Source organism: Lutra lutra, chromosome 3 (assembly GCF_902655055.1).
Source record: "Lutra lutra chromosome 3, mLutLut1.2, whole genome shotgun sequence".
Classification (NCBI taxonomy): domain Eukaryota; kingdom Metazoa; phylum Chordata; class Mammalia; order Carnivora; family Mustelidae; genus Lutra; species Lutra lutra.
In genome coordinates, this window is record NC_062280.1 from 45,074,319 (window position 1) to 45,093,494 (window position 19,176).

The 19,176-nt window shown below is 48.3% G+C and overlaps 1 protein-coding gene across 4 annotated transcripts in view; it reads left to right on the forward strand.

Moving 5' to 3' along the window:
* The first annotated feature begins 378 nt into the window (after window positions 1–378).
* Window positions 379–19,176, forward strand: part of UBE2F (ubiquitin conjugating enzyme E2 F (putative)) — a 54,688-nt gene continuing 35,890 nt past the window's right edge. The window contains exons 1-4 of one of the 4 annotated variants that reach the window (XM_047721520.1): window positions 379–474; window positions 5,353–5,486; window positions 15,028–15,057; window positions 18,725–18,790. In XM_047721520.1, coding sequence (XP_047577476.1) covers window positions 5,369–5,486; window positions 15,028–15,057; window positions 18,725–18,790 — 214 coding nt within the window. In that variant the 5' untranslated portion in view covers window positions 379–474; window positions 5,353–5,368. Of the gene's footprint in view, window positions 475–745; window positions 903–5,352; window positions 5,487–15,027; window positions 15,058–18,724; window positions 18,791–19,176 lie in introns of those variants that run through there. The other 3 variants (XM_047721519.1, XM_047721521.1, XM_047721522.1) reach the window with 3 other exon arrangements.

Genomic DNA, 19,176 nt, shown 5'->3' on the forward strand with positions numbered 1-19,176 from the left:
AATAAAATTCTAACTCCTTGGCTCTTTCTTCCCGGTCCACGTGGTGAACCTCATCTTTTAGACGACCCATTCCTTCAGGAGCCCTCTTGTCTGACTCCTCCACCCCAGCGCCTATTTCAATCACAGGGGTACAATTGGACATGAGAATTTGTATTCAACAAGCTAGAAATAGATAAAGCAGGTATTTTACACACGTGTAGGAGGAGAAAGACAAGATCAGGAAAGGGTCCAGGCACTCCTGCAGGCTGCCCCGAAGCACACCTCGGGGTTGATGGGTGGCTGTTGCACACCTGACCGCCCCGCCCCTCACCCCTGACGCCTGGTCCTCCGCCCCCAGGGCACTGTGCCGCGCACAGAGCGGGCACCCCATCCACCGAGGCGGGCAGCTCAGGTCCAGCCGCTCCTGCATCGCAGGCTGCGCCCACCACCTCTGAGGGGCAGGTCCAGACGCCACACACCACGAAATGAATGGAGGTAAGAACGCTGCTCGGAGCCCCAGGCACCGGGGTGCGCAGACTCCAGAACTGAGGGGAGGACCCCGCCCCCGGTCGCTACTCGCCAATCAGCAGGGGCGGCGAGTTTCACGCCCGCCCCCCCCGACCGCGCCTTCTGCCAATGAGCGAGGCCCGGGAGGCCAGCTGCCGGGCCCAGCCCCGGCCGGCGCACGCCGCTGTTCGCGTGTCAGGCTCCAAATAAAGTTCGTCCGGGCTTTGAATTTTTTTTTTAAAGCGCCCGCTGCCTTCGCGGCCGCCGCAGGCGAGAGCCGCCGAGTCCCCGCCCCGCTACTTCCGGTCCCGCCGCCCGGAGCCGGTGCGGCTGTGAGGGGCTGTGTGTCGCCGCCGCCGGCCGGCCGGGCATGGTGTTGGGTGCCGGGCCCGCCTCGCCTGTCTCGGGGTGCCCAGGTGAGCAGCGCGCGGCCCCGCGGCGGGAGAGGGGCGGCCGCGGGCCTCCGGGCGGCACTGGTACCGCGGGCGGGCCGGAGGGCGGGCGGCGCCGGGGCCGCCTCAGGCCGCGCGCTTCTCACGGCCAGGCGCCGGCGGCGCGGGGCCGGACTGCCTGACTGGGAAAGGGCCGGGGCGCCGGCCGCCGCCGGGCTCGAGGGGCATCCCGCAGCCAGCGCCTGCTTGTGCCGGCGCCTACACGGCCTCGCTCGCGCCCGCCGTCGCGGGGGAGCCGCGGGCCGCATTGTCCAGAAGGAAACGGAGCCCAAGGTCACCAGCCCGCCGAGGCGGGGGGCAGCGGGACTCGGACGCGGGCCGTCCGACTCCTCCGCCCCGGGAGTCCGGCTAGGCCCGGAGAGCGGCGGGGGTGAGGAGGGGGACTCCCGGCTCGCCAACCCGCCGGGAGCTGCCCGGCGGCTGGGGGCGGCCTCGGCTCCTTCGGAGGATTTTACCCGCACGGGGGGCGGGGTGGGGGGAGGGTATCTTGGAATGATCTGAACAACAGGTCTTGGATTCTAGACCCGGTTCCGCTGGTGTGTAATCTTGGGTGTGGCCCTGCCCTTCCAGGGCTCAGTTTCCTCATTTGTCACATGAGGGGACGGGCCCTCCCCTGTCTGCAGTCCCTCAGGCCCTGGAGTGGACGCAGGATGGATTGGAGTGGCCCGAGAAGGTTTCTTGTAGGAGATACTGGACCCTGGATAGGAATCTGGTGTCCTGAGGAAGGAATAGGAGTACGCGGTGAAGGGAAGGAGGGCACTCCAGACCTGGATATCATCAGATTAAACAGAAGATTCCAGAAATGGGAAAGCTGATGTTGAGGAGCAGGGAGGAAGGCGGCTTGCAAAGGATTTCTGGCTGGGTGTGGGGATGAGGGTGGGTGGTGAGGGTCAGAAGGGTGGGAGAGACCTTCAGAGACAAATCATCACTGGGCTGGCTGGTGTGTGGCTTGAGGACCTCCGCCCAGATTTGCCTGCACTTCAGGTAGTAGATAGTGCAAGAGGGGGCATGTTTATTGATGAAAATAAAGGGTTGGGCTCCAAAGGTCGGTCTGCCAACCAAGGTGACTCTCCTGCCAGGTGGGAGGTTTCTGGGCCTTGGCATTCTGAAGGAGGAGGGTACAGTGTGGACATTTTTATGTCCTGATAAGGGCCTCTTTGGCTAGAGAAGTTGGTTGTCCCCTAGTGACCCATCTCTTACTCTTTAAGATTGGGACTTTTCCGCATCAGGAAGATTTGCAAATTTGGAGTTCCTCACTCAGGAGCTGACTGGCTCCTGGTATCATCCCTCCCTGCACAGGTGACCTGGCCCGATGTTGCCACTACAGGCAGGAATGCCAAGTAAATATGACTTGATGATGAGACCAGTAAATTGCATGCATGAATCTTTGAACAGCCCGAGTGCAAGTCCCACCCAGAGGAGGAACTAAATGGACTAAACCGGCCGACTGGGACTTGCGGGATAAAGAAACTGAGCATGCTGTTCTGTGCAGCTCATCTTGTCAGCAGAAATGCTGCCCTAACACTGTGTACTCCACAGTCAAGGGGCAGCTCTGGGGCCTTCTATGGGTGAAGCACTGCACGGAAGGAAAGGAGAATCCTGAAGCAACTGCAGGTGTTTGGCAAACTTCTTGACAGTTTGAATAAATCTCTTTGTTCAGATCTCTTTATAGAGAATTAATTTAACAGCTAAGGAAACATTTCCAAATTAGGCCTTAGGTTTATCCCTGCAGTGGCATGCAGTAGTAATACAGATGGTGGACAAATAGGTGGTCAGTATACACTTAGATCTTAGAATGCTGGGGGAGTGGCTTTAGTGTTCTCTTTGATAGACAACAACACATGAGTATCCTTGTCTTTTATACCTTTCAGTCAGTGCCCCGTCTATTTATTAAGGGCCACAAACTTGAAGATTGCAAGCCAGGAATCCAGCTCTTAGTGGAGTTGAGTATGAGGCATATTATGCCCACAGAGTAGGCTTCAGTGTGGAGTAGTAGGGGTAGAAAAGAATAAGCAGTGGGAAGCCTGGGTGGCTCAGTCAATTGAGCATCTGATCTGTGGCTTCAGCTCAGGTCTTTATCTCAGGGTCTGGGATCCAGCCCCAAGTTGGGCTCCTCACTCAACAGGGAGTCTGCTTGGGATTGTCTCTCCCTCTCAACACTCTACCCCAACCCCCCACCCCTGTGCGTGCACTCACTCCCCCCCCCCCAAAAAAAAGGCAGAGTTCTCAGACTGCAGTGACACAGAAGAGTGTCTTGGTGTGAGCCTTTGTAAACAAGTCTTGCCTTGGACCCTCCAAGTGGTTCCTTCAGGGCAGGCCCTCAGGGAGCTGGGTGGAGACCAGGCATGTGCCCTGGCACTTGCTTCTCCATGGGGCTCTTTGTTAGGACTTTCCTAGAGTTCTGCCTATGGAACTCTCTTTACTCATGCTGGGCTTTTTTATTTTTTGCCATATTTGTATTGCCAAGGTCAGCTAGAGGATAAAAACCAATTGGACCTTGTGAAGGATGCTTGTCTTGGTCCATCTTTAGGCAACCCTAACCAGGTGGCAGGACTGATGTGCTCAAGTCTGGGTGTGTGGTGGTAGACTTGGCTGGGGTGACAAACTCCCTATTGTGATCCCAGTCTGTTTAAGGGATTCCTGACAAGATTATTCCAGGTCGGGGCTGAGCAAAAGAACCTGGCTCTGGATGGTGCTTCTGTTTCTGGTAGGTATAGGCTGGAGCCCCTATGGCTGTTTGACTGTGCCCATCCCAAGCCCCACCCCCTCGTGAAGTACCAAACCAATACCTCCCTGCCCTGGGTAAAGCTGAGATGCGTGTTGGTTATGGTCCAGGCCGCTGTGTACGTTCATCTGGGGAGATGGCATGGTCAAGTGATAATGAAGAAACTAATGTTGGTTTGTTTTCACATTTGTGTCCACGTTGTTGAGGTATGATTGAAGTACATGAAACTGTACATATTCAAAGTATGCAGTTAGATCAGTTGATGTGTATCTCTATACCCTTAAAACCATCATCACACTCAAAATGTTTGCGAAAACATTTTGAAAATGTTTTTTTCTGATGTTTCACAGAAACTGATGTTTCTGTGGTTACTGCTTCTGGCAACTGAGTGGCCTCATCCAAGCCAGTTCCCGGGCTCCCATCGTCACAGGATCTATATCAGTTTAAAAAAAAAAAAAAAAAAGAGTGTGACTTGGGGGTTGAAGGGGGAAGTCCTTCCCAGATTTGAAATTTTAGGAGCTTGGAAGGCTAATGTGCAATAGAACCATCTTTTGAAGCATTTAGACCAATGATTCTAAAAGGGATTAGTTGAGTGTTTGTGTGTGGGTCATATACAATATAGAAGATCGTATTCAGTAGGTTTCTTTTTTATGGCATACATAATAGAAAATAAAATCTGAAAGTCTTTGGAGGAGGAAAGATACACAGAATAAGATGATATGAGAAGTAAAAAACCTGGGTGGAAAAAAAAAAAAAACCTGGGTGAAAAATGGTTAAAAATACCAGTGTGGGAAGCGTATTCTTATTTTAGCTTTCAGTATTTTGGCCTCAAACTAAAAGTTTTGTGTTTGGGTCAAGTTTCTAATTTGGAAGTTTTAGATCATTTTTCTTTTGAAAACAATCAGAATGGTATTGAAAGGAAATAATATGAAAGCAACAAAGGATATTATGGGAATATTGGGCTGGTGACCAGTTTTTGTGGTTTTTTTTGTCCTTTATTGTCCTTCACAGTGAGCTTTCAGTGAGTTTTAGGGGATGCCTGAAGCATAGATGGGTTCGAAGCAGCCACTGAAGAGAATTTAGTTTGGGGCATTAATTATGACTTAATACTGATCTTTATACTGTCTAAAAAATGTAAATAAGACACAACATAAATAAATGCAAAGATGCTTCTTAAGGTTCCAGCCATACCTTGGTTAGAGGAAGAAGAAAAAGAAAGCATTGCTTTGCTTCTTCCTTCCCAGGGCTGATGATCCCTTCAGTCTGCAGTGGGCCAGGCACAGGGCACACCACACACACAGGTGCATGGTCCCTGCAGCAGAGAGGGGCACACTTAGCTAGAGCACAGGGGTGGGCCAACATGGAACCCGTTGGTGGAGACTCTCCTAGACCACGAGCTCATGGGAGCTTTGTCACCACCGTGTCCCGGGGCTTGGTGCCCAATGAGTGTTAAATGCATGGCTCTCCCTTCTTAAAATTTTTGTGTACTTTAAAAAATTAGACTTACAGAGGATGGCATGGAGATTTCCCAAATTAATTATAAAGGAAAGCAGTCTTATGAATGCGCCTTATCTGCTGAATTTTTCTGTGACTTAATTATAGGAAAAAGTTAACCACCTATGGCCTTGTCTTCAATTTCCAGTCATTGTCTAGAGACGTGTCCATAACCCTGCCTTTGGTCTGTCTCAGGGTAAAGGCAGCAGTAATGCTGACGCTGGCAAGCAAACTGAAGCGGGAGGACGGTCTCAAAGGGTCCCGGACGTCAGCCACGGCCTCCGACTCCACTCGGAGAGTGTCTGTGAGAGACAGGCTGCTTGTTAAAGGTAATGTAATCCTTGTGAGCTGGTGTCTCTCCTGTAACAAAATGAACTCTGACTGGAGGCTGTTTGGAGATATGAAGCACCCATTTGCTGAGTGGGAATACCTATTTGAAAATATCTAAAAATATAATTGCCTATCACTTTCAAAGACTTTGCACTATGGGAATACTGAGGACAAGAAAATGTGGTACGTCTTACACACTTGGAATATGCTCTATAGAGGCTGCCAGAATGCCTGTGGGAGGACTCTGGTACTCTGGTCTCAGTGCTGTCAATGTCTGGCTGGTTGTGGGCTGGGAGTGGGGAGGGGAGGTGTATCTTCCTTTCTTGTGCTTGGTCCCAAGGAGTTCCAGACCCCCTCTCTTAATACCTCAGCACCAGTTTCTGGTCTGTAAAGGGAGGGAGTGGAATTCAGTAATCTCTAGGATCCTTCCGTACCTTATTTAAGTCATAGCCTGAAGAGAGCCTTGTGCAAAATTAGTTCCCTTCACAGAATTAATAACTGAGTGTCCTAGAGCTGTAGTCTTTGGAGAAGGGTTTTTATAGTGTGTGTGTGAATATGCATGCGTTTGGCATTTTTGCATTCATTCATTAATCAAACTTGTAACTGTAAAGTGCAAAGACAGTTTCCTGGGGTCATGAGGACTACAGAAGAAGAGGAAGACAGAGTTCCTGCCTTAAGGAGCTTAGAATTTGCAGCACTTTTTACTTTATGGCATGTGTCTGCATTTCTTAAGTGTAAAGGAGCTAGGAAGCAATGAGCTATACAGTTGGTTAGGACTGCCTGTTTTCATGTTGTATCAGGTAGACACCATGAGTTGGCTGGCATCTGTGTGTCCTGAAACAGACATAACGGCAGGAGAGCTGGTGTGGGTGGATGCACTGTTTGTCCTCGGGAACAAGGCACTGCTGAGCTTGGCAGGAGTGGCACTAGGAAGGCATCAGTTTTAGGGAGTCTTACGTGGTGCGCTCTTCCTTATTCTTTCTGCCCCTGAATTTGGCCTTGGCGCTGGTTTATCCAGCCTGATGGATGATTGGCTAATGATGGAGTAAGAATCATTTCTTAGGTTTTGACATTACCCACTATGTCAGACTGAATTCATAATTTGTGATGTCACTGCAGCGATCAAGAGGGTGGAACGTGAGCTACCGCTCCTCGCTTGGATGGTCCCAGATGCTGGCTCAAGGGTTCCATCTGCGGAGGAAGCCAGGATCCAAGCAAGCTGGGGAAGGGGTTTGATGTGATGTCACGGTCCTTAAATGGAGGGTGTTTAGTGCCCCGGAGCTACAGTGAGGAAGGCCCAGATAGTAGCTACGGAGGAGCAGGTGGAAGCAGCGAGTAGGCTGTCCTCTGTCTTCTTCACTATGTCCTTGTCGTGGTTAATAGCTTTTGTACACAGGGCACTTGGAACCAGGCCCTCCGTTGGACACTTTATAGGGCACTTCTTGTTTGACTTTTGCTCAGCCTTGCCAGGTGGGTGGTTCATTCTGGAGCTAAAGGACTGAGACTCAGAGAGGTTAAGAAATGTGCCCAGATTACAACTTTTTTGTAGCAGCACAGCCAAACCCACATTCTGGGGGTGGGGTAGGCTCTAAGGGAGCAGACTGAACAAGCAGAAACTGAATGAACAGAAGGGCACATACACTGAAGAGAGCATTCAAGGAGGTTCGAGGGCTTCTGCACATGTCCACCCTGCTCAGGGATTCACCTGGCAGCTCTCAAAGAGCTCTAGGGCCTCTTTCCTCAGGGGACTGTTGGACCAGGCTGGGCTGGCTGAGTGGTGAGCAGTTTGGGCATTTGGGGAGTGTGGGTAGAGAGCAAGGGTGGCCCTGGCCTGAGAGAGGGGGCTGTGAAGAGCAGATGTATAATGAAGGATGCTCTGATGGTCCCTGATTGCCCGATCTGCACCTAGAGCACTCCTTTGCTTGGCTGGATTTGGGGGATGTCTTCATTCTGGGGATTTCGGATGGCAGAAGTGGTGTGTGGAGTCCAGGAGTCCATGGCCTTGTGGGGCACTTGAGGGGTGATTATGGTGAAGTTCTTTCTAGGGAATGTCCCCTTTGGGAACTTGGAGAGAAGTTGGATGTCTGAGTTCAACAAGATTGCTATAGTCAGCATTGTCCTCCTGGTCTGTGGCTTTGGCTTATGTGGGAGTGTTACTCAGGACGATCATTAGTTTGTAGAAAAGTGTGTTAATACGTCTTGGGATTCAGCGCCATAGGCTGGATTCCTAGGATTGGGGAATTTGGTATCAGGATAGTTAAAAATGAGTATCCCTGGGACTGATACCCATGGAGGGAGGTGAAGGACTCAGGAAGAGGCAGAGCAAGAAATCAAGCTCTGGGGAAGGCCCCAGACAGCTTCTGCTTTGGGCAAGCATAGCCTTCAGAGCAGTCCCCAGTCAAGTGAGATGGTCAGGTTTTCCTGCTCTGCATGGATCAGTTGCCAGAGGGGCTGCCCTGAGAGGAGTGAGGAGCCTGGGGTGAGGGGGTCTGTGCAATCTACACAGTCCTGGAAGGACTGAGAGCTGAAGGCCATCTGCTGAGAGCCCTTTGGAGGTCTGAGGAGGCAGGGAGGGCTATGTATCCCATGGCCCCAAGGTACAGGATCTGGCTTGGTGCAGATGGCAATAGGGTTGAGCTGATAGATGGGGGAGATTGGAGGTTGGCAGAACAGTTGGTGCTAACGGTAAGGGCTGGTAGTGGCTGCAGAGCTGTAGCTCCTGTTCCTTTTCTTGCCTTTGGAAGGCTGGAATCCACTGTCCATGGAAAAACCGTAGCCTACCTTGGAGCAGCTGGCTGGGGGAGGCCTCTGCTTTGCCGGGACCTTGGTCACAACAGCTTTTCATTTGCACCCCTTAGGTAACTCAGGGACATCCTCCAGACTGGAACTGAAAGGATGCTTGTAGCAGCAGTCCCTGGAGGGTGTGGAATAATCGAGTCCCTCAGTCCTAGCCCAGAAAGCTCCTGTCTGCCCTGAATCCTAGGAGCTGGGGACACTGGAGAGTGTCAGATCTGTGCAGGTCTGGTCCTAACTGGGGAGCTATCACCGGTGTTTTTAGTCACAGGGCAGATCATGCTGAGTTCCTGGTGGACCTTTGTGGGGCCACTGAGTCCATAAAAGTTCTAAGTCTGACAGTGCACCCTACCTGCCAGAAAAGCCTAGCAGGGTCTTAGCTAACCCAGACTTGGCACTTTTTGTATAATGGGATTGTGTGTGTCTTCTTCGATTTCTTCGTTCAGCAGGCATTTGGATCCCTGCTGTGTGCCAGCCTATTGTTAGTGATCCCTAAAGACCCCAGAGGGCTCCAGGCACCCTGGCAGGAACCTTTCACCTCTATTGTCTTTGTTAAATGTGGAGACTTGGATTGAGCTGAGTTCAGGGTCAGTTCTGGAATTAGGGGAGTAAGAGGGAATGAATCTGTGTGTGCCTTTATCCATCCCAGTCCTCACATCTCAGGTGGTTCCTGGCATCTGGGGGTGTGGTATGTGGCCCTCCATGCTCCAGGCCTGGCTGCCCACCTACATGTGCTTCCCGGTGTCCAGGGTGCAGGTGCCTCCTTGAGTCAGCTGCTGTGTCCACATGAGCAGTCATGGGATGGGATAGGAAGGGCCCTATTCCGATGGAGTTCCTGGAAGAGTGGGGGAAAGAGAATCATTTATTGTTCTCCAGAGCTGCTTTCTCTGTGCCGGGCCCTGCCCAGGACTCAGAGGGTGGGCTCAGGGGCTTGCCATGCTGGCAGAATATTCAGAGCACTTAGCAGCACTATAGTATGTATTTTAAAAACCTGAAGAGTGGGGCACCTAGGTGGCTCAGTGGGTTAAAGCCTCTGCCTTCGGCTCAGGTCATGATCTCGGGGTCCTGGGATTGAGACCCACATTGGGCTCTCTGCTCAGTGGGGAGCCTGCTTCCCTCTCTCTGCCTGCCTACTTGTGATCTCTCTTTCTGTCAAATAAATAAATAAAATCTTAAAAAAAAAAAAACAAAACCCTGAAGGGTGCCTGGCTGGCTCAGTTGGTAGAACTCATGACTCTTGATCTCGGGGTTGTGAGTTTGAGCCCCATGTTGGGTGTAGAGCTTACTGAAACATAAAATCTTAAAAGATAGTAAAAATAAAAATAAAAAATAATAGCTGGAGCAGTGGCCCAGAGAAGAAGAATCCTGGTAAATGGAGCTAAGGCAGCTGGATCCAAGGTTAACCTTTAAAAAAGGCTTTGTTGAAGGGTTAACTACCAGTCAGATTGCCCAGGAAGCTTGGTGGCCCCACTTAGGGGTACCTTGTAGCCCAGCAGGGCAAGGAGGATTGCGGAAGACAGACGAGGTTTCAAGTTGACCTCGTCAGATCCTGTTGAAAGTAGGGGTGGCATGAGGCCTTGAGTTCCATTCACATTGGTACCCTGTCTCTGCTGTAGCAGCTGTGCTGGTTTTCAGGGTTACAGCCTTGCTCCCTCAGAGTGTGGAGGGCGCTGTGAGTGCTCTGGGCCTAGCCTGAGTAGGAGGGCTGATGTGAGGCTCCATGAGGTCCTCAGTCCTCGGCTCTGTGGAGGGGCTATTGCCCTAGTTCATGTGTCTCCCAGATAAGGGTACTGTGCATGGATGCTGAAACTGCAGAAGGGGTGCTTAATGTATGAAGACAGGCGGGAAGCTAAGAGAGAAAGTTCCAGTCAAAGAAGTCTGAGAGAGAGTGTTCAGGTGGAAGGAGGTAATCGAGTCTTCTGGAAAGTAGCTGCATCTCTCCCTGGGTGGAATGGCACAGCTGTCCTGTCCCACGGGGCTTGGAGCTGGCTCTTGCCAAGAGCCATCTGTGTCTCTGATTGGCCCTTTGTCTTAGCTCAGATTCCCATAGGCAAATACTATAGATTGGGCGGCTCCAGCAACACAGGTTTATTCTCATGGTCCTAAAGGCTGGGGACTCCAAGATCAGGACATCAGCAGATTTAGTTCCTGGTGAGGACCGCTTCCTGGCCGGCAAGCACCGGGGATCTCTTACAAGGGTACTTATCCCGTCGTGAAAGCCCATCCTCATGACTTCTTCTAATTGCTGACCACCTCCCAAAGGCCCCACCTCCTAATACCATCACATGGGGGCGGGGCAGGGGCAGGGCTTCAACATAGGAACTTTGAGGGAACACACTTCCAGAGCAGCTTTGGAATGCATTGGGCCAGCTACACAAGGGGAAAGGCTTCTCACATCTCAGGACAGGCACACCAGAAGCTTGGGCAGCTTGCTGGCAAGAGTATTTATTTGTTAAGTGTTTCCTGAGCACCCTGTGTGTGCCAAGCCCAGGGTCAAGTACCGGGGTTGTGGGGCTGGGTCAGACTATACAGCCCTTGCCATGAAGAACGCGATTTGAGGGGCAGCCAGTGGAGAAACAAGAGCACTGTGTTGTGAGGAGCCTGTGGCAGAAAACGGAGAAGATGTGCCGTGTGGGGGCCACTGTGGTCATTGGGTGGATTTTGTAATCTGATATCTAAGGGCAGTCGTGCTTCAAGTGGGCTCTGTGGTTTGCTCTTTAGTTAGAAAGGAAAAGAGTCTAATTTCTCAGAAGGAAGTTGTGCAGCCTCGGAATTGTGCAAGGTGCCCCCCAGAAAGGCTGGGCTGCTGAGGGGTAGAGGTGTTAGTATCTTAGAGCAGGCGAGACTTTAGCAGGTTAAAAATACCCGAACTTCTTGCTATTTTACAGGGAGGAGTTGTGTCCTGCAGTCAGTAAGGTCACACAGGGAAGGGCTGCTGCTTTGCAAAGAGGCCTCTCAGGCATGTGAAGCAATTCGCTTGTTTCTTTGGCCATATAGACTTCTTGTACCTAGATTCTAAGGCGATAGCTACTGATATTAATGAATTCTTATTTGCCATCATTTGAAGTGTAGAGAACCTATGTGTCATTTGTGACAATGCCATGAGGGTATGTGGCTCTTTGATCTTCTGCACTGGATTGAAGTGCTGAGTATCTTTACTGGAAGTCTTGTGCTCCCAAGATTGTATGTCTTGCCTGCTCTTGGACCCGAAGCCTGTGGAGGCCCTGACTGTGGTGGGGCTCTGCTAGCCCTTGTCCACTCCCCTTGACTAGCACTGTACCTGGAAATGCAAGCATAAGCTCATCTTTGGACTTGAATTCTAGACGACAAAGTGAAGTTATTAAATCCATCTATGTAAATAGCTGTGTGGGGATATTTTAACACGGCCAAATATCTTGTAGCAGTTTCTGAAACCTGGGGAGAGAAAGAACTTCAGAGGCCTAGGTCCCCCATCAGACTTCTGGTGGGATGGATCTGTGTAGGACGAGCAGTGTGAAAAGCTTAGCAGGTACTGAATTAAGGGGATGAATGCACAACTGCAGGTTTTACTAAAAATTACTGAATCGTACACTAAAAGTGGGTCTATTTTATAGAAAATGGTACCTTACCACATCTATTTTTTTTTTAATTTTTTTATTTATTTGACAGACAGAGATCACAAGTAGGCAGAGAGGCAGACAGAGAGAGAGGGGGAAGCAGCTCCCCGCTGAGCAGAGAGCCCGATGCAGGGCTCGATCCCAGGATGCTGTGATCATGACCTGAGCCGAAGGCAGAGGCTTTAACCCACTGAGCCACCCAGGTGCCCCACCACAGCTATTTTTTAAAGAGGGGGTGCAGCAAAAAACTCTGAACGTGAGTGATGTGCAGCTAGGGCAGAGATTCCGTGCACAACAGTCAGGCTTCCTGGGGACATAAGCCTCTTGCCCCCTGTCCCATCCCTTTGGTGCAGGGGTCTTTTCGGTTGCTTGGTTACCACCACACGCTTGGTCAGTGCTTTGCTGTCCTCTTATGTCCTGACCTCCCTCTTCCCCATCTTTTGGCAGCAGATGGTCTTCTCAAACATTCTGCTTCTGTTTTGTGGCCCCCTCCTCCTCAAATCCTCTGAGCATGTTTTCATTTCACTGGGTGTTCTTTAAAGCTGGACTCCCAGAGTTCTCCCAATTGTAGACGGGACAGACTTGCCAGGAAAGCCAGTTCTAACGTCAGTCTCTCAAAACAGGGGCCCCCAAGGACAGTTTTTTCTAAGTTCTTACCAGCAAGCTAAATAATGCTATAATAAAAGACACAAATGCATATAGTTGAAAAACATACAGTTTATATAGGGAACATTTATTTTAAAGTGATTAATGAATGAGTCATTTGATAAAATACGGGTTTTTTTTTGATAAAACTAATGCTTGTGTGAGCGGCTGGAGCAGAGCGTGGCTCTGGGCTGCATCAGAGCGCTAGCACTGTGGTCTCGGCCCCCCTTGGCCGCACGTGGTTGTCTTTAGTGAGTGCCCTGTCCTGCTCCAAGGAAGGGTGAGAACGCACGTGCCAGTCAGAAAGACAAAACTAAAGATCACTGTGGTCATTAGAAGAATAATAATCAGTTCATAGGATTCTTAATTATGTTTGGTTTTGTTAAGTGACTGTATTTTAAATGTACCACAACACAAAGCAGCCAAGAAAACAGGCTTCCCAGGCTTGCACATCATCACAAACTTGTTCCTTTGCCAGTCACGCAGCAAGAGGATAACTGTCACTCCTCTCCCGGTGCCCTGCTCCACTGAAGAGACCTGCTCTTTGTCTCTCCCAGGCAGGAGCATCGGGTAGAGCCCTGTAGCCCACACGGCACTGTTGCATTCCCCAGCTCCTCCCTCCTCTGCCCCACTGCACCTTTCTGAGCACCCATTCTAAATACCTGGAACCCAGAGCCAACACAGTTAGTGGGCCCCCTGTCTATACCCAGATTCTCAAATGGCTGCTATTAAAGGTCTGGGATCTCTCAAACCCTTGGCCCCGCAGTAGAGCTATCTGCCAGTCTTCCCACTAATGTGTTAAGTGTTCAGCTGTGCCACATGATGACACAGCTTCCCCTCTCCTGCCCACCGCTCCGTACTTGATGTGAAGGAATTGTCGTATCTACTGCTTGTATATTTTGTATATTTCGTATATATACTGCTTGTATATTTTGACCACCCATTTGCTTCTTAGTTTTTTGTAATCTGGTTTCCATCCTGTCACCTGCCTTCCTGCTGTTTGTAGTGCCCTCAGAAGTGTCTGATCCACATGGGATGGCCTTGACTGAGTCCTCATTTCCCTTGGATCAGTCTGTCCCGAGTCACTGTGTTCCCCCACGTATCTCCTATTTTTCCACCTTTTGTCATGAGGGACTCCCTTGCTTTTGTCTTCTACTCTGCCACACTTCATTCTTTTCACTAGTCTCCCCTCTCTCAGTCTCATGTCCGCGGGGACACCTCGGCCCTAGCCATGCACCCAGATTTCAGCTTCCTCCTCCCAGGACTTCCCAGCATGTCAGCCCTCTGCCATCTCTGACTCTCCTGCCCCTCACAGCTGGCAGATCCTTTTGTCCTCCATGCGCTCAGGCACCACAACCCTCCCTGCCTTTGCTAGGCCTTTGCTGTCTTGCAGAGTCCCCATCTCACAGGTCACTGGTCTCTGCTTTGCCCTTTCTAAAGTTGTCCTCTTGAGGAAAGTTTGGAAGCTTGTTCAGAAGTGTCCCTCTGCTCCCTACTGCTGCAGATTTAAGTTGAGAATCCTAAGCTGGGCACTGAGGGCCCTCTGAGATCCTGGCCCTGTTTTTCCTCCTTGTTTCCTGTTGCTCTCTTGCTTTGTACCCATTGCTCTGGCTGCATTGTGTGCCTTCTGGTTTCTGTGCTTGTCTGTGTTCTGTGCTTTTGCACATCACTAATTTAGCTTCGAGGAATGCATTCTTCCTCTTCTGCTGGCCTTCATACTATTTATTCTTTAAAGCCTGGCCCATAGACCTCCTTTTTCTAGTCTCCACAGCTGGGGGCAGTCTTTGTGCTCCCAGAACCCCAGAGCACATTCTGTTATGTCTGAGACACCACTGACTTGCCTGCCCACTTATTTCTGGGTGCCCCCAGACCTCAGCTCTTAATAGTCATAGTCGGGGCGGGAGGGTTGCAGCTTTGTCCTGGCCAAGGGGTGCGGGGCTTAAACACTGAATGAGTGATGACTCAAAGGGCCAAGGCTCTAAGCCCCCCTTCCTGGAGACGTAAGCAAGATGTTAACAGATAGCTGAATAACAGCACAGCCTGGCGCCCCGGCAGGAGGCAGAGTTTTCTCTCACTGGAGAAGTTCAAGCTCTCACCTGGGTGAGCCGCAGGGGAAGACAGGTCTGGAAGAACTGTAAGAGACACGAGGTATATATGTAAGTCACATTCCAAGGGCAGCAGTTCTGCTACGTGGGGGAAGAAGACTTTCAAAAATACTTTAGTGACCGGTTTATTTGTGGTTGATTTCTTTGTGAATTTTGAATGATTTTCGTTTATACTAAGTACATTTCAAGGGCCTGTGACTGTACTTCCTGGCATCCTACAAGTACCTTTGTGTCTTTGAAACAATTCAATGGCTTGATGTCTAAACATCAGACCCAGGGTAGGTGTTAGTTACTTTGGTCCCCTTCGTTCCTCAGCATTGGGGAAGAAGTTGCCAGTTTAGAGCTGGTGCTTTTATGTGGAGGCGTGACTGATATTAACAATAGTCTTTTTGTTTCCACAGAGGTTGCGGAGCTTGAAGCTAATTTACCGTGTAAGTATAGCATCCCACCCAGACAGTAAGTGCTGCAAAGTCATTGCATGGAGAAGCTTTTTTTTTTTTTTCATGTTTTAATAACCTTGCATAGCCCAAAGCCTGGTTTTCATGTGTGTTGGGAGTAAGTTTTAATTTTGTGCTGACAGGTAGCAGAATTTTGTTGAGGTTCAGGTGAGAGCGAGATATTTACCAGGAGAGGGGATGGGGTTGGGTTTCGTATTTCTTGCATAGTGTTCTGTCCTGTGTCCTCTTTGAGCGAAAAGATCTATAAATCAGTGACAGATGGTCCTGTTTTCATGAGTGTCAGTACCACCTTTTTGGTCCAGAAAGTGCTTGCCTGTAATGCATCTCCGTGCATGAGCTGGGGTGACTACACCCGTTATGTCACCAGGTGTCCTCACTTTGGTCCTTCCCCCTTGGACGCACAGACCCACTGTGCAGTTCTCACTCATGAGCAAGTTCGCTTACTGGGCAGTTAGCTTGTGTGAGGTGTCAGAGGGTTGCTTTTCTTTTCCTATTATTAATCCCTTGCCAAATTTTAGTAATACCATTAAAGCCTGAAAGTTTTGGCCATTTTAGTATTTTTTTAAAATTAGGACTTTTTATCATCATGTTTGGTTAAAAATAGTTCTGAGGCTGAGGATGTTTATCACTGTGAGTGAGATGTTTTATACGTGGGTCTCCTGGTCTGGATGAATGCTCTAGAGAGCTTGGTCTCTCCGGCGCACCTGACCCAGAGAAGAGAGGGCCCGTTCCTGCCACCAACTACAGTTAGACGGGTGGTAGTGGGTGTGACCTTAAGTGGTTATAAAATCATTTGTTAAGGGTACACATATTTTTTGGAAAATTATTTTTAATGTGTGCTATTTATGGGAATGGTGAGTTGTGATATTAAATAGGTTTCTTAGTGTGGGTCTCAGTCAAAATGTCTTAAATGTCTTAATGTCTTAAAAATCCCTGAATTGCTTGATCACAAAGTTTTCTTCTAGTCAGAACTGGAAGGAAGTGTTTTGGGGTTCTCATAAAGGGTTTATATGTACATATATATATATACACACATACATATATTTAATCAAGACCACAAAAACTTACTACTTACACACAGTTCATTTTGTCCTCAAATAGGAGTCTTACTGAAATTGTTGGTTTTTAACCCATAGAGAATATTTTTAACCTTCTCTGAAATTTTGGTTTAAAAACAGTTAAATTTTGGGGGGACACCTCGCTGGCTCAATCAGGGGAGCATACACTCTTGAGCACAAGATCATGAGTGCAAGCCCCATGTTAGGCAGGGAGCCTACTTTAAAAAAAAAAAAAAATTGCAAAACAAACTGTGTAATTGGTTTTCAAACCAGGATTTTAACTAAACACCTTAGGTTCGAAAGACATCTCCCTAGCATTTCTGGCTAAAGTATCTGATTAAAGAGACCACATGCTATCTGTTTCTTCTCACTTTGTCCCTGCCCTCTGTGCTATCAGAGTGGGAGAAGTCTAAATTAGTTTATACAAGGAAGCCATGCTTTCCAAAAGTACGCAACTCATTATTCTAAAGAGGAAACAAGAAGCCACCAAAGAAGAACTCTCTAGTATCTTATCTAGTATTAATAATATCTCTAAAACATTAACAAGAAAAACAAAATAACCTTGCTATGTAGCAGTGCTACTTAACAGTCATTCAGAACTTGTTTGGAGCTGTGTATATGCAAGTTCAGAGACGTTTCTCTGTTGGCAAAAAATACCTCTTTCAGATAGATGGAATTATAAGATGTTAGCCCATGACTGCAGACAGAGGAAAAGCTTTGAACTAAAACAAAACCGGTCTCTTAATTTTTTGTTGTTGTTGTTAAGACTTTTTTGAGCTTTAAAATGTTTGATTCTTTTCAGTACTCGTATTGATTGTTAATCTCCCTTGGTAACTTCTTTATTATTGGGGGGCCAATCTGTTCTAGAAGGATAGATTTCTATGTTTATCCTTCTCCTGAAATGGAGGAAAATGCCGGGTATGAAAACAAAGGAATGCTGCTGACTTCCACCAATCAGTGAGACATTCTCTAAGCCCTTGTCCTGCATTTCTGTTGCATGGATCTCACTGGAAAGACAGCATTTCTCATTTCAAGTCAAGATTAAGAGAAATGGGGGTGCCTGGGTGGCTAATTGGGTTAAGCCTCTGCCTGTGGCTCAGGTCATGATCTCAGGGACCTGGGATCGAGCCCCACATTGGGCTCTCTGCACAGCAGGGAGCCTGCTTCCCACCCACCCCCCACCTGCCTCTCTGCGTAGTCATGATCTCTGTCTGTTGAATAAATAAATAAAAATCTTAAAAAAAAAAAAAAGATTAAGAGAAATGAAACCCATATACTGTTCACATATGTGGTTCGGGCAAAAGTTTTGAACTTCATGGCTTCCGGCTTCATTATTTATTAAAATAAAAAATGTGACAATGTAATCTCTAAGACCCCTTCTCACTCTTCTAGATTAAGTTACCTTTTATTCTACAATGATTTTCTGAGGGATTAGCAAAAAAAAAAGAAAAGCCCTATTAACAGTTCTGTGTGGTTTTTATGCCTCACGCCTGGCATGTTCATGAAGTAATGAAATGAGGTGTGGTATAAGGAGAAGAGCCATAAACTCGTCTTTAATTTGGGAACAAAACTTCTGTTGATAACCTGTGTGATCCTGGGCTGGTCGCTGAACCTCTCTGGATCTTTGTGTTACTTCATGCTTAAGGACATTGAACTAGATGATCTCTAAGGGCCGTATCTAAGTCTAATTTGAATCGTCCTATTTTGATGAAATTTCATACCATTGTAAAACTAGACAAATATTTTCAGTGGTGGGACTTGTAAAGAATAAAGTCAGAAAGTGACCCAAGGAGTTTAGCATATTTCCTGAGTTTATAAAATAATAGACAATTTCTACATATATTCATCCCCAATTTAGTGGCTATTTATTCCTTGTATATTTACCATTCTTCGGTATCATTTGTTTGAAGGAAGCAGATTTAGCCAGTTGCTCTGTCTGTGCCACTAGCCCTTAGCTCTTTTCCCAGTGAGAATGCCTTGTCCTGATTCCCCAGTCCCCTTCGGATGTGGTGCATCGGACGTAGGGTGTTGTCCTCTGAGCAGAGCATTATTTCACCAGCAAAGCAAACTTAGCTACCAGTTGGTCTGTGAAGACATTTTTCCCCTCCTTTTTAATGCCATGGTAAACTCTAGGTGTGAGTTAACTTCATGGGCACCCTTCTTTTGAACTTCAGTTTACTATGGTGGGTATGAGTAAGGATGGTAGTGGGCGAACAGTCCAGGGTTCTTCTGGTTTTGCCGTGTTTAGTTTGCCTTACCCACATGTGTTCATCTCCTTGAGATGTGTTTTTCTCTTTTCAAAGTAAACTAGCATAATTCTTGAAGTTAATGGAAAGACCTCAATTTTTAGTGACTGTTTAAAAGTTGAAAGAAACCATCTCAATTTGGAATTGGCAAGTAAAAGACTATATGGCAAAATCACTGGTTTGCAGTTTTAGCGCAGTGGCACGAATATTTGTCAAACCAAGAGCAAGGCGGCGTCTACAAACTCCTTCAACTCCATGTGTGTGTTTCAAGGTCAGCCTCCGCATAAGGACTGCTGCCAGCTCTCAGACCTTCCTGATGTGCTGTTTCTTTTGCAGGTACATGTAAGGTGCATTTTCCTGATCCAAACAAGCTACATTGCTTTCAGCTAACTGTAACCCCAGGTAATATTCTTACATACTTAAGTGTTAAAGTGATTTTCAGACAGCAAAGCTGAAAGACTGCCCAAATCTAGAACCTTTGGCTTGATTTATCCTCTCACTTTTGAAAATGATGACAGTTACAACTATTCCACACGAAGACAAAATAAGTGCTTTGCAGTCAAGAAAGCTGAATACAGGGAATCTGTGGCATTCGGTGAATACTTGGAAATGAAGTATCGCTTTAATTACTGGAGTGAAGGGCCACAGAAGCTGTTAGTACAGTGAAGAGTGTGGGCTTTGAAATCATAACTGGGTTCTGATCCTGCTCTGCCATTTCATGGCAGTGTGGTCATGGTTCATTTGCCTCTTTGCACAGCCCACCCAGCTAGAAAGTGGGGACCAAATAG